Source organism: Salmo salar, chromosome ssa13 (assembly GCF_905237065.1).
Source record: "Salmo salar chromosome ssa13, Ssal_v3.1, whole genome shotgun sequence".
NCBI lineage: Eukaryota > Metazoa > Chordata > Actinopteri > Salmoniformes > Salmonidae > Salmo > Salmo salar.
This window is the reverse complement of record NC_059454.1, coordinates 111,278,120-111,292,311: the sequence shown is the minus strand read 5'-3', so window position 1 is coordinate 111,292,311 and position 14,192 is coordinate 111,278,120. Positions and strand designations below refer to the sequence as shown.

The 14,192-nt window shown below is 44.6% G+C and overlaps 1 protein-coding gene across 4 annotated transcripts in view; it reads left to right on the top strand.

Annotated features, from left to right (window-relative positions):
* palm2akap2 (palm2 and akap2 fusion) overlaps window positions 1-14,192 on the top strand; it is a 190,301-nt gene that overhangs the window by 59,853 nt on the left and 116,256 nt on the right. For all 4 annotated transcript variants that reach the window (XM_045692695.1, XM_045692696.1, XM_045692697.1 and 1 more), the window contains 2 exons: window positions 4,557-4,637; window positions 13,897-14,027. In XM_045692695.1, coding sequence (XP_045548651.1) covers window positions 4,557-4,637; window positions 13,897-14,027 — 212 coding nt within the window. The remainder of the gene's footprint in view (window positions 1-4,556; window positions 4,638-13,896; window positions 14,028-14,192) is intronic.

Sequence of the window (14,192 nt, the reverse complement as noted above, 5' to 3'; positions counted from 1 at the left end):
ACAGCGTGGATGGTCAGGAGGAGACGATAGACAGCGTGGATGGTCAGGAGGAGACGATAGACAGCGTGGATGGTCAGGAGGTGACGATAGACAGCGTGGATGGTCAGGAGGAGACGATAGACAGCGTGGATGGTCAGGAGGAGACGATAGACAGCGTGGATGGTCAGGAGGAGACGATAGACAGCGTGGATGGTCAGGAGGAGACGATAGACAGCGTGGATGGTCAGGAGGAGACGACAGACAGCGTGGATGGTCAGGAGGAGACGATAGACAGCGTGGATGGTCAGGAGGAGACGATAGACAGCGTGGATGGTCAGGAGGAGACGATAGACAGCGTGGATGGTCAGGAGTTCAACCTACTGGGTCAGAAATACCCCAGAACTGTATAATTACACCACGTTTAGGTTACGCCCCAAATGCCCTATGAGTCACGGTTAAAAATACAGTAAGTCTGCCTGTCTAACCTCAGAAACAATGTTACACTTTTGAAATTCAATCTCCCCTATAGTCAATAATACTAGAGAGATCTCCCCTGTAGTCTACTGTACTAGAGAGATCTCCCCTGTAGTCTACTGTACTAGAGAGATCTCCCCTGTAGTCTAATGTACTAGAGAGATCTCCCCTGTAGTCTACTGTACTAGAGAGATCTCCCCTGTAGTCTATAATACTAGAGAGATCTCCCCTGTAGTCTACTGTACTAGAGAGATCTCCCCTGTAGTCTACTGTACTAGAGAGATCTCCCCTATAGTCTACTGTACTAGAGAGATCTCCCCTGTAGTCTATAATACTAGAGATATCTCCCCTGTAGTCTATACTACTAGAGAGATCTCCCCTGTAGTCTACTGTACTAGAGAGATCTCCCCTGTAGTCTAATGTACTAGAGAGATCTCCCCTGTAGTCTACTGTACTAGAGAGATCTCCCCTGTAGTCTACTGTACTAGAGAGATCTCGCATGTAGTCTATAATACTAGAGAGATCTCCCCTGTAGTCTAATGTACTAGAGAGATCTCCCCTGTAGTCTACTGTACTAGAGAGATCTCCCCTGTAGTCTAATGTACTAGAGAGATCTCCCCTGTAGTCTACTGTACTAGAGAGATCTCCCCTGTAGTCTAATGTACTAGAGAGATCTCCCCTGTAGTCTACTGTACTAGAGAGATCTCCCCTGTAGTCTAATGTACTAGAGAGATCTCCCCTGTAGTCTACTGTACTAGAGAGATCTCCCCTATGTTCTGTACAGTCTAATGTTTAGTATTGTCTAATGTTCACTACTGTATACTGTTCAGTATTGTGTTGTTCAGTACTGTCTAATGTTCAGTATTGTTCAGTACTGTCTAATGTTCAGTGTTGTTCAGTACTGTCTAATGTTCAGTATTGTTCAGTACTGTCTAATGTTCAGTGTTGTTCAGTACTGTCTAATGTTCAGTGTTGTTCAGTACTGTCTAATGTTCAGTATTGTTCAGTACTGTCTAATGTTCAGTATTGTTCAGTACTGTCTAATGTTCAGTATTGTTCAGTATTACCTAATGTTCAGTGTTGTTCAGTATTGTCTAACCACGGCCGGTTGTGATACAGCCTGGAATCGAACCAGGGTCTGTAGTGATGCCTCTTTCACTGAGATGCAGTGCTTTAGACCGCTGCGCCACTCAGGAGCCCCACAATATTAGACATTTTCAATGTACCATTCCGAAACAGAACAAGCTATGCAAGAGATTTTGTTGTAGGCAGAACACATTGGAGTAGGATTCTATTGCATTGACACACACTCCTCAGCCCGTACTCTACGAAGACTGGTGCGGCATAACCAATCAGAGCTGCAGTAGGCCTCTATGCAAATAGACCATTGCCATATATGGATCTCTGCCATTCACATTGAACTGGACTGTGTTCAAAGCATGAGCGGTCGTGACTAGCTGAACTGGACTGTGTTTACAGCATGAGCGGTCGTGACTAGCTGAACTGGACTGTGTTTACAGCATGAGCGGTCGTGACTAGCTGAACTGGACTGTGTTTACAGCATGAGCGGTCGTGACTAGCTGAACTGGGCTGTGTTTACAGCATGAGTAGATGTGCTTGTTTTGAAAGAGACCTGAGTGTAGCCACCGTGTGCACGTTTTGTTCATATCCTTTGCTAGTTAGTGAGTTATTAGCCCAGTTATAAACCATTTGTAGTCAGCAATAGGGGAAGTGATTGTTTCCTACAAGAGCACAAAACATGTCCATTTCTAGACATCTTTGAAAAGTGAGTCAGGTAAAGAGCTTTGCATTTTGAGACAGGCTTGAATTAGCTAAGTAGCCAATAGTCAGAGGGTAGCATAGTTTGTCTGGTTCTCTGTAATAATGGTGTGGGAATAATAATGCATTTTATTTTGAAAAGTGGTTTCTTGCATCAAACAGCACAACAACATTTTCAGTCACCTCCTTGTCTGAAGGACAAGTGGATAAACAGGTTAATGTCAAGCCCTGCATGTTATTTTCAAAAGTCTCATGGATTGTAGGCCTAGATTGAACACCACACATTGGCTGATATTGTACGCAGAATGATAAAACAGCTATTCATATGTTAAAATGTTATGGGATAAATGTTTTATGGTGGGGGGGGTGTAGAGCAGCTAACCCCCCAGGTCTGGTCATCTCCAATATGTAGGGAATCTCATACCACTATACCATACTATACTATATTATACCACACAATACTATACTCTACTATACTTTACTATACTTTACTATACTATACTATACTATACTATACCATACTATATTATACTATACTACACTATACTATACTATACCATACAATACTATACCATACAATACTATACTTTACTATACTATACTATACTATACTATACTATACTACACCATAATATACCATACAATACTATACTATACTATATTATACTATACTATACTATACAATGCTATATTATACTATACTACACTATACTATACCATACAATACTATACTCCACCATACGATACTGTGCTATACTATACTATACTATGCTATACTATACTATACCATACCATACTATACTATACTATACTATACTATGCTATGTCATACTATACTATACTATACTATACTATATTATACTATATTATACTATACTATACTATATTATACTATACTATGCTATGCTACGCTACACTATACTATACTATACTATACTATGCTATACTGTACTATACTATACTTTACTATACTATACTATACTATACTATATTATACTATAGTATACTATACTATATTATACTGTACTATACTATGCTATGCTACGCTACACTATACTGACCTATAATGTAAGACTTTGTTCAGTTGGTGCAGACAGAACCAGTTGAACTGACGTAGTGTGGCAACGATGATGTGCTGTACTGTGCTGTGGCGCCGTGGGTCTCTCCCTCCGTTAGAAATCGAATACAGGAAGTGTTTTTAGACAAGGCAATATGGTGATGCATCTGGGTAACATCAGGGTTCCATTAGAACACTAACCCACTTCCTCTGTGAAGACTCATCCCCCAACAACATCATCCCCCTTATGGCCTGCCCCCTCATCCCTCATCCCCCAACAACATCATCCCCCTTATGGCCTGCCCCCTCATCCCTCATACCTCAACAACATCATCCCTCATCCCTCATCCCCCAACAACATCATCCCCTTATGGCCTGCCCCCTCATCCCTCATACCCCAACAACATCATCCCCCTTATGGCCTGCCCCCTCATCCCTCATACCCCAACAACATCATCCCCCTTATGGCCTAACCCCTCATCCCTCATACCCCAACAACATCATCCCCCTTATGGCCTGCCCCCTCATCCCTCATACCTCAACAACATCATCCCTCATCCCTCATACCCCAACAACATCATCCCCCTTATGGCCTGCCCCCTCATCCCTCATACCTCAACAACATATCCCTCATCCCTCATACCTCAACAACATCATCCCCCTTATGGCCTGCCCCCTCATCCCTCATACCCCAACAACATCATCCCTCATCCCTCATCCCCCAACAACATCATCCCCTTTATGGCCTGCCCCCTCATCCCTCATACCCCAACAACCTCATCCCTCATCCCTCATACCCCAACAACATCATCCCCTTATGGCCTGCCCCCTCATCCCTCATACCTCAACAACATCATCCCCCTTATGGCCTGCCCCCTCATCCCTCATACCCCAACAACATCATCCCCCTTATGGCCTGCCCCCTCATCCCTCATCCCTCAACAACATCATCCCTCATCCCTCATACCCCAACAACATCATCCCCCTTATGGCCTGCCCCTCTTCCCTCATACCCCAACAACATCATCCCCCTTATGGCCTGCCCCCTCATCCCTCATACCCCAACAACATCATCCCCTGTGATAGCCCAGACCGTCGGCGACTTGGTGATAAAGCATACTGATGTTCACCTAACGACTCCTCAGTGTCGTTACAACTGATCTCCATTCCTGCTGGATCACCTTGACCTGCAAATCGACCAGACATTGAGCTTCAGGAATACCCTCATTTCCGTAATCTGACCTTCCGTTGTTGTGTTGTTCTGCAGGAGAAAAGGAAAAGACAGTCAGAGATTGAAGACAAGAGGAGACAGCTGGACGATCTGGTGCTGCAGCTCCAACATCTCAAGGTAAACACATCTCTCTATAGGAATGTGTGTGTGTGTGTGTGTGTGTGTGTGTGTGTGTGTGTGTGTGTGTGTGTGTGTGTGTGCGTGCGTGCGTGCGTGCGTGCGTGCGTGTGTGTGTGTGTTACTGACATCATTAAATAACCTCAGGGATGGGGAAACATTCAGCAGTCCAGAAGTGTTTACCGTGTGATGCGGCAAAAACAGACCAGAGCCGTTGTTATGTTAGAAAATTATTTCACCAAAACATGACAGTCCATCATGACTCTGAGGAAATAACTTCCAAACTGCTCTGGAATGACTCTGCCGGATTCACAAGCAGTACAGCCCTGGTCACTTTCCACTACCACTCAGATATGAATTCATTACTTCAGTATATCTTCCTCTTATCTTCCTCAAACTGCATCTTGAATGGCACCTTAATCCCCATCTCTCTCATACATAGTTCCCTAGCACTGTTATAGGGAATAAGGTGCCATTTGAGATGCAGCCTTTCTGGGTGAGATGCAGCCTTTCTGGGTGAGATGCAGCCTTTCTGGGTGAGATGCAGCCTTTCTGGGTGAGATGCAGCCTTTCTGGGTGAGATGCAGCCTTTCTGGGTGAGATGCAGCCTTTCTGGGTGAGATGCAGCCTTTCTGGGTGAGATGCAGCCTTTCTGGGTGAGATGCAGCCTTTCTGGGTGAGATGCAGCCTTTCTGGGTCAGATGCAGCCTTTCTGGGTCAGATGCAGCCTAAGCCTACAGAACATCTCCCTGTCTAACCTCAGTAGGTCATAATGTGACTGTTACTGTCAATGGAGAAGGAGGAAGTGGATCGAGAGAAAATAAATAAAACAAGTGGTTGTAGTGATCCTGTTGGCCCGATACTTTCCTATGAGAACTAGTCCCTCTCCTCGTCTCATCATGCACACTGTTAAACAAACATCTCACTTCCTGGTCTCTCTCTCTCTCTCTCTCTCTCTCTCTCTCTCTCTCTCTCTCTCTCTCTCTCTCTCTCTCTCTCGTCACATAATATTTGTAGTCCAATAGAAATTCACAGCTTGCTATCTGCATTCTATTCTATTTTGGGTGGGTTCGTAAATTCTCTTTGGAGTGCCAGAGTGCGCTCTGGGCATTCGTATATTCAGAGCGTTGTCAGATTTTCCATTCCTAAATTCAGAGCGTTTTGCTCTCGGGGCATTTAGAGCGCAAGCTCAGGCATTTTCTAACCTGTTACGTGTATAATCCTAACCGGGTGGGAATCTGGAGTCCAAATTAGCCATAGCTCTGTGAGTGAGCAAGTTTGAGCTAGCATAATGGTGAACACTTGAACAGGATTTTAACTCTATTAAATATATTTAAACATTTTTTACATTTGGTCTATTTTTCTCTATAATTTAGCCTAGCAGGGTGGAAATGTATGTGCGGGACATATAGACTAACAACATGGAACACGGACAGATAGATAAAACCGAGTGTTTATATTTGCACCAAAGAAATGATGACACTTCCTGAATGTGGTGTCATTGTAGGAAGGGTTTGTTTTCTTAAATGGATAATTACAACAAACTCACAGGGTGGAAAGTGATATCAGAGAAACACAGAAAATCCTAAATAAAACAACAATAAATACAATTATCATAAAAAATAAAAAATAAACATTACTGATGAGAGAGAATTGAACGTAAAAAATAATGAAGAAATATTTTAAATATGTTATTATTATAAGGCTTATATTTCTTGTGGAAATTAATGATTAACACTCGTGGAAAAGGCAAAAACACCTACATCCTCTGAGAAAAAAAAAGGGGTTGAAAACATATAGCATTCGCTTTTAAAATCTATATTTGTGTGTTTTTAAGGTTAACGACACGTGAACTTTAAATTTAAATCCGCATTTTCCCGCAAAAATAAGCAGTGCTTTTTCCTAGAGAAAGAAAAGACGGGAATGATCCTGGTCCACCACGTCTGTTAGTCGCGATTAAACGTTCTTAAAAAAAAAAACAATGTTAGGAAAAAGCGGGACGATGCTAGCCAACTTCGCTAGCTAGACCTAAGTTATCTTTAGCCTACCGTACAACGTTTCTACCTGGTAGCGTCACTTGCAAAGTAATTAAACTAAAACCACTTGTCAGCTATAGTTCACCTTTATTTTATAACACTCATATATCCAAATAATTGTGGCCAATTTTGAGAGATATTGTCTGGCTAACCTCATGTATCGGAAATTACATGATCACAGTTTACTTGCTGTATAAGTCTGATTTGTTTTGCATGGAATAATCGGAAATTTGAAGTTCTGACTTGAAGTTCTGACTTTTGCTCTTCTAGAGGTGATGATATCACTAACAAATAGTTAGCATGTCTTTAACAATTCCTTGAAAATGACACGTAGTTGTCAATGGTTTTTAGCTGAGCTAGGGGTCTCCTTGCCCCCCCCAGCAGGCAAATCGAATGCTCTACACCTTTTTATTGTGATGGTTTATTGATAACAAACTATTCTGCAAGTCTCTTATTTAAATATTCGGCTTTAGGAGGTGAGAAACAGAAGCGTCAACCAAGACAATAACATAACAAGCTGTTTCTTTATCACTATCTCATTCATCTCTTACTGTAGTGTCCTGACTATTGTTACTATCTCATTCATCTCTTACTGTAGTGTCCTGACTATTGTTACTATCTCATTCATGTCCTCATTCACCTCTTACTGTAGTGTCCTGACTATTGTTACTATCTCATTCATGTCCTCATTCACCTCTTACTGTAGTGTCCTGACTATTGTTACTATCTCATTCACCTCTTACTGTAGTGTCCTGACTATTGTTACTATCTCATTCATGTCCTCATTCACCTCTTACTGTAGTGTCCTGACTATTGTTACTATCTCATTCATGTCCTCATTCACCTCTTACTGTAGTGTCCTGACTATTGTTACTATCTCATTCATCTCTTACTGTAGTGTCCTGACTATTGTTACTATCTCATTCACCTCTTACTGTAGTGTCCTGACTATTGTTACTATCTCATTCATTGTGTCCTGCTATCTCATTCACCTCTTACTGTAGTGTCCTGACTATTGTTACTATCTCATTCATCTCTTACTGTAGTGTCCTGACTATTGTGACTATCTCATTCACCTCTTACTGTAGTGTCCTGACTATTGTTACTATCTCATTCATCTCTTACTGTAGTGTCCTGACTATTGTGACTATCTCATTCATGTCCCCATTCACCTCCTACTGTAGTGTCCTGACTATTGTTACTACTCATTGAGTATTATTATATTTCATATTATTATCTATGTGTCATCGTGGATTTGATATCTGTCTCTATGTTTGCTTTGACAATATATGGTAGCATGTTCCATTCCAATAAAGCTATTTGAATTGGAGAGAGACACAGAGAGAGACACAGAGAGAGAGAGAGAGAGAGAGAGAGAGAGAGAGAGAGAGAGAGAGAGAGAGAGCAGAGAGAGAAGACAGAGAGAGCAAGAGAGAGAGAGAGAGAGAGACCAGAGAGAGAGAGAGAGACAGAGAGAGAGAGAGAGAGAGAGAGACAGAGAGAGACCAGAGAGAGAGAGAGAGAGAGAGAGAGAGAGAGAGAGAGAGAGAGACAAAGACAGAGACAGAGAGAGACACAGAGAGAGAGAGAGAGAGAGAGAGAGAGAGAGAGAGAGAGACACAGAGACAGAGAGAGACAAAGACAGAGACAGAGAGAGACACAGAGACAGAGAGAGACAAAGACAGAGACAGAGAGAGACACACAGAGAGAGAGAGAGAGAGAGAGAGAGAGAGAGAGAGAGAGAGAGAGAGAGAGAGAGAGAGAGAGAGAGAGAGACAGAGACAGAGAGAGACAAAGACAGAGACAGAGAGAGACACAGAGAGAGAGAGAGAGACACACACAGAGAGAGAGAGACACACACAGAGAGAGAGAGACACAGAGAGAGAGAGACAGAGACAGAGAGAGAGACAGAGACAGAGAGAGACAAAGACAGAGACAGAGAGAGACAGACAGAGACAGAGAGAGACAAAGACAGAGACAGAGAGAGAGACAGAGACAGAGACAGAGACACACATTTCTCTCCAGAGAACTAACTTCTCTTTAGTGTAAAACTCTCTCTCTCTCTGTTTACTCTGTCTCTCCCACAGAGCTGATGTTGTCTATATAATTGTCCCTCGAGTCAGGGATTTATCACACTGACTACATCTCTGAGAGGGTATTCGGTAAGTGCCACTTCCTCGACAGCTAACGATCCTTTACTCTGGAGAACAGAGGGAACAAAGACTGATTCTAAACTCTCTTCAGGCACGGCCACATTGTTTTTGTTAGTGAGAGGTAATTGGCATTAAATGTTGGGCACTTTAACAACAGGGTAATTTACCCTCTCTGAGCAGAAACCACCCGCTGGTGCATCTGATAACTTGGACATTTTTACATTTTACATTTTAGTCATTTAGCAGACGCTCTTATCCAGAGCGACTTACAAATTGGTGACCAAGAGGAATGGAGAGACAGCCTTCAGTTACTATGGCCCCCAGCCTTTAGTTACTATGGGCCCCCAGCCTTTAGTTACTATGGGCCCCCAGCCTTTAGTTACTATGGGCCCCCAGCCTTTAGTTACTATGGGCCCCCAGCCTTTAGTTACTATGGGCCCCCAGCCTTTAGTTACTATGGGCCCCCAGCCTTTAGTTACTATGGGCCCCCAGCCTTTAGTTACTATGGGCCCCCAGCCTTTAGTTACTATGTCCCCAGCCTTTAGTTACTATGGGCCCCCAGCCTTTAGTTACTATGCCCCCAGCCTTTAGTTACTATGCCCCCCAGCCTTTAGTTACTATGCCCCCCAGCCTTTAGTTACTATGGGCCCCCAGCCTTTAGTTACTATGCCCCCAGCCTTTCGTTACTATGCCCCCAGCCTTTAGTTACTATGGCCCCCAGCCTTTAGTTACTATGACCCCAGCCTTTAGTTACTATGGGCCCCCAGCCTTTAGTTACTATGGCCCCCAGCCTTTAGTTACTATGCCCCCAGCCTTTAGTTACTATGCCCCCAGCCTTTAGTTACTATGGGCCCCCAGCCTTTAGTTACTATGGGCCCCCAGCCTTTAGTTACTATGGGCCCCCAGCCTTTAGTTACTATGGCCCCCAGCCTTTAGTTACTATGCCCCCAGCCTTTAGTTACTATAGCCCCCATCCTTTAGTTACTATGGGCCCCCAGCCTTTAGTTACTATGGGCCCCCAGCCTTTAGTTACTATGGGCCCCCAGCCTTTAGTTACTATGCCCCCAGCCTTTAGTTACTATGGGACCCCAGCCTTTAGTTACTATGGGCCCCCAGCCTTTAGTTACTATGCCCCCAGCCTTTAGTTACTATGCCCCCAGCCTTTAGTTACTATGGGCCCCCAGCCTTTAGTTACTATGCCCCCAGTCTTTAGTTACTATGGGCCCCCAGCCTTTAGTTTCTATGCCCCCAGCCTTTAGTTACTATGGGCCCCCAGCCTTTAGTTACTATGGGCCCCCAGCCTTTAGTTACTATGGGCCCCCAGCCTTTAGTTACTATGCCCCCAGCCTTTAGTTACTATGGGCCCCCAGCCTTTAGTTACTATGCCCCCAGCCTTTAGTTACTATGCCCCCAGCCTTTAGTTACTATGGGCCCCCAGCCTTTAGTTACTATGCCCCCAGCCTTTAGTTACTATGGCCCCAGCCTTTAGTTACTATGAACCCAGCCTTTAGTTACTATGGGCCCCCAGCCTTTAGTTACTATGCCCCCAGCCTTTAGTTACTATGCACCCAGGCTTTAGTTACTATGGGCCCCCAGCCTTTAGTTACTATGGGCCCCCAGCCTTTAGTTACTATGCCCCCAGCCTTTAGTTACTATGCCCCCAGCCTTTAGTTACTATGGGCCCCCAGCCTTTAGTTACTATGGCCCCCAGCCTTTAGTTACTATGGGCCCCCAGCCTTTAGTTACTATGGGCCCCCAGCCTTTAGTTACTATGGGCCCCCAGCCTTTAGTTACTATGGGCCCCCAGCCTTTAGTTACTATGGACCCCAGCCTTTAGTTACTATGGCCCCAGCCTTTAGTTACTATGCCCCAAGCCTTTAGTTACTATGGGCCCCCAGCCTTTAGTTACTATGCCCCCAGCCTTTAGTTACTATGGCCCCCAGCCTTTAGTTACTATGGGCCCCCAGCCTTTAGTTTCTATGGCCCCCAGCCTTTAGTTACTATGGGCCCCCAGCCTTTAGTTACTATGGGCCCCCAGCCTTTAGTTACTATGGGCCCCCAGCCTTTAGTTACTATGGGCCCCCAGCCTTTAGTTACTATGGGCCCCCAGCCTTTAGTTACTATGGCCCCCAGCCTTTAGTTACTATGGGCCCCCAGCCTTTAGTTACTATGGGCCCCCAGCCTTTAGTTACTATGCCCCCAGCCTTTAGTTACTATGGGCCCCCAGCCTTTAGTTACTATGCCCCCAGCCTTTAGTTACTATGGGCCCCAGCCTTTAGTTACTATGGGCCCCCAGCCTTTAGTTACTATGGGCCCCAGCCTTTAGTTACTATGGGCCCCCAGCCTTTAGTTACTATGCCCCCAGCCTTTAGTTACTATGGGCCCCCAGCCTTTAGTTACTATGGGCCCCCAGCCTTTAGTTACTATGCCCCCAGCGTTTAGTTACTATGGCCCCAGCCTTTAGTTACTATGGGCCCCCAGCCTTTAGTTACTATGGGCCCCCAGCCTTTAGTTACTATGCCCCCAGCCTTTAGTTACTATGGGCCCCCCAGCCTTTAGTTACTATGGGCCCCCAGCCTTTAGTTACTATGCCCCCAGCCTTTAGTTACTATGGCCCCCAGCCTTTAGTTACTATGGGCCCCCAGCCTTTAGTTACTATGGGCCCCCAGCCTTTAGTTACTATGGCCCCAGCCTTTAGTTACTATGGGCCCCCAGCCTTTAGTTACTATGGGCCCCCAGCCTTTAGTTACTATGGGCCCCCAGCCTTTAGTTACTATGGGCCCCCAGCCTTTAGTTACTATGGGCCCCCAGCCTTTAGTTACTATGGGCCCCCAGCCTTTAGTTACTATGGGCCCCCAGCCTTTAGTTACTATGGGCCCCCACCCTTTAGTTACTATGGCCCCAGCCTTTAGTTACTATGGGCCCCCAGCCTTTAGTTACTATGCCCCCAGCCTTTAGTTACTATGCCCCCAGCCTTTAGTTACTATGGGCCCCCAGCCTTTAGTTACTATGGCCCCCAGCCTTTAGGTACTATGGGCCCCCAGCCTTTAGTTACTATGGGCCCCCAGCCTTTAGTTACTATGGCCCCAGCCTTTAGTTACTATGCCCCCAGCCTTTAGTTACTATGCCCCCAGCCTTTAGTTACTATGGGCCCCCAGCCTTTAATTACTATGGGCCCCCAGCCTTTAGTTACTATGCCCCCAGCCTTTAGTTACTATGCCCCCAGCCTTTAGTTACTATGGGCCCCCAGCCTTTAGTTACTATGCCCCCAGCCTTTAGTTACTATGGCCCCCAGTCTTTAGTTACTATGCCCTCAGCCTTTAGTTACTATGGCCCCAGCCTTTAGTTACTATGCCCTCAGCCTTTAGTTACTATGGGCCCCCAGCCTTTAGTTACTATGGGCCCCCAGCCTTTAGTTACTATGGGCCCCCAGCCTTTAGTTACTATGGGCCCCCAGCCTTTAGTTACTATGCCCCCAGCCTTTAGTTACTATGGGCCCCCAGCCTTTAGTTACTATGCCCCCAGCCTTTAGTTACTATGCCCCCAGCCTTTAGTTACTATGGGCCCCCAGCCTTTAGTTACTATGCCCCCAGCCTTTAGTTACTATGGGCCCCCAGCCTTTAGTTACTATGCCCCCAGCCTTTAGTTACTATGCCCCCAGCCTTTAGTTACTATGCCCCCAGCCTTTAGTTACTATGTCCCCAGCCTTTAGTTACTATGGGCCCCCAGCCTTTAGTTACTATGCCCCCAGCCTTTAGTTACTATGCCCCCAGCCTTTAGTTACTATGCCCCCAGCCTTTAGTTACTATGGGCCCCCAGCCTTTAGTTACTATGCCCCCAGCCTTTAGTTACTATGGGCCCCCAGCCTTTAGTTACTATGGGCCCCCAGCCTTTAGTTACTATGGCCCCAGCCTTTAGTTACTATGGGCCCCCAGCCTTTAGTTACTATGCCCCCAGCCTCTGGAATAGCCTGCCAGAGAACCTGAGGGGGACCGAAACTGTTTTTAAAGAGATGTTAAAACACACCTTTAAAAAAAGATGTTAAAACACTGAAACTGTGGACATATATTAAAGAGATTAAAAAAAAAAAAACTTTTTAGCTTCTCAGTTTTTATTGCTATTCTTTAGCTTTTTTATCGTCTTATGTTTGTTGTGTAGTAAATATGTCATTGTTTTAATTATTGTTTTCCTGTAAAGCACATTGTATTGCATTACATGTCTGAAATGTGTTTTATAACTAAATCTTCATTTGATTTGACTTCTTGTTACCAGAGCCCAATGTGTCCTGGTCAAAGTAGTGCACTAAATAGGGAATGTTGTTCCATTTGGGACGAAGCCTGTGGCTTTGGGATAGTTAAAAGGTCAGTTGGCAGAGTACCTTACTGCACAAAAACATCAAAATAAGTTACAGATTTCTAGAGTTATCTTAGATTCATTCTGACTATTTTGAGGAAGTGATACTGCCTTCCGTCGTATAGTGTCTCATGGGGGACAAACATCAGTAACTGCCACAGAACTGAAATCTTGTTTTTCTTAATAAGAAACAGAAAAACACACATGGAATCAATAGTTCAGTCGCTCTTAAGCTGTCTGTCTGTCTGTCTGTCTGTCTGTCTGTCTGTCTGTCTGTCTGTCTGTCTGTCTGTCTGTCTGTCTGTCTGTCTGTCAATTTCAATTTAAGTGCTTTATTACCATGGGAAACATATGTTAACATTGCCAAAGCAAGTGAAAAAGATACTAAACAAAAGTGAAATAAACAATACAAAAAGTTCCAAAAGAATAAAGACATTTTAAATCTAATATTATGTCTACATACAGTGTTGTAACTGTGCAAATGGTTAAAGTACAAAAGAGAAAATAAATAAACATAAATATGGGTTGTAAACAGGTCACAAATCTTGCTGCTGTGATGTCACACTGTGGTATTTCACCCAGTAGATATGGGAGTTTATCAGAACAATAATAATAATACAATTCTTTGTGGCTCTGTGTCTCTCTCTCTCTCTCTCTTTGTCTCTCTCTATATATTTTCCTGTTGTCTCTCTATCTTCTCTGTCTCTCTGTCACCAGTCTAAAGCCATGAGAGAGCGCTGGCTCCTACAAGGCACGCCCCCCGGAGCTAACGACGAAGACGATGGTCGAAGACGACAGCTGGAGAAGGACGAAGAGCAGGGGAAGAGACTGGAGGACACCATTCACAGGTACACACACAGGGCAAGAAGACAATGGGGGACACTATTTACAGGTACACACACAGAAGAGGAAGAGACTGGGGGACACTATTTACAGGTACACCCATAAGAGAGGAAGAGACTGGGGGACACTATTTACAGGTACACCCATAAGAGAGGAAGAGACTGGGGGAC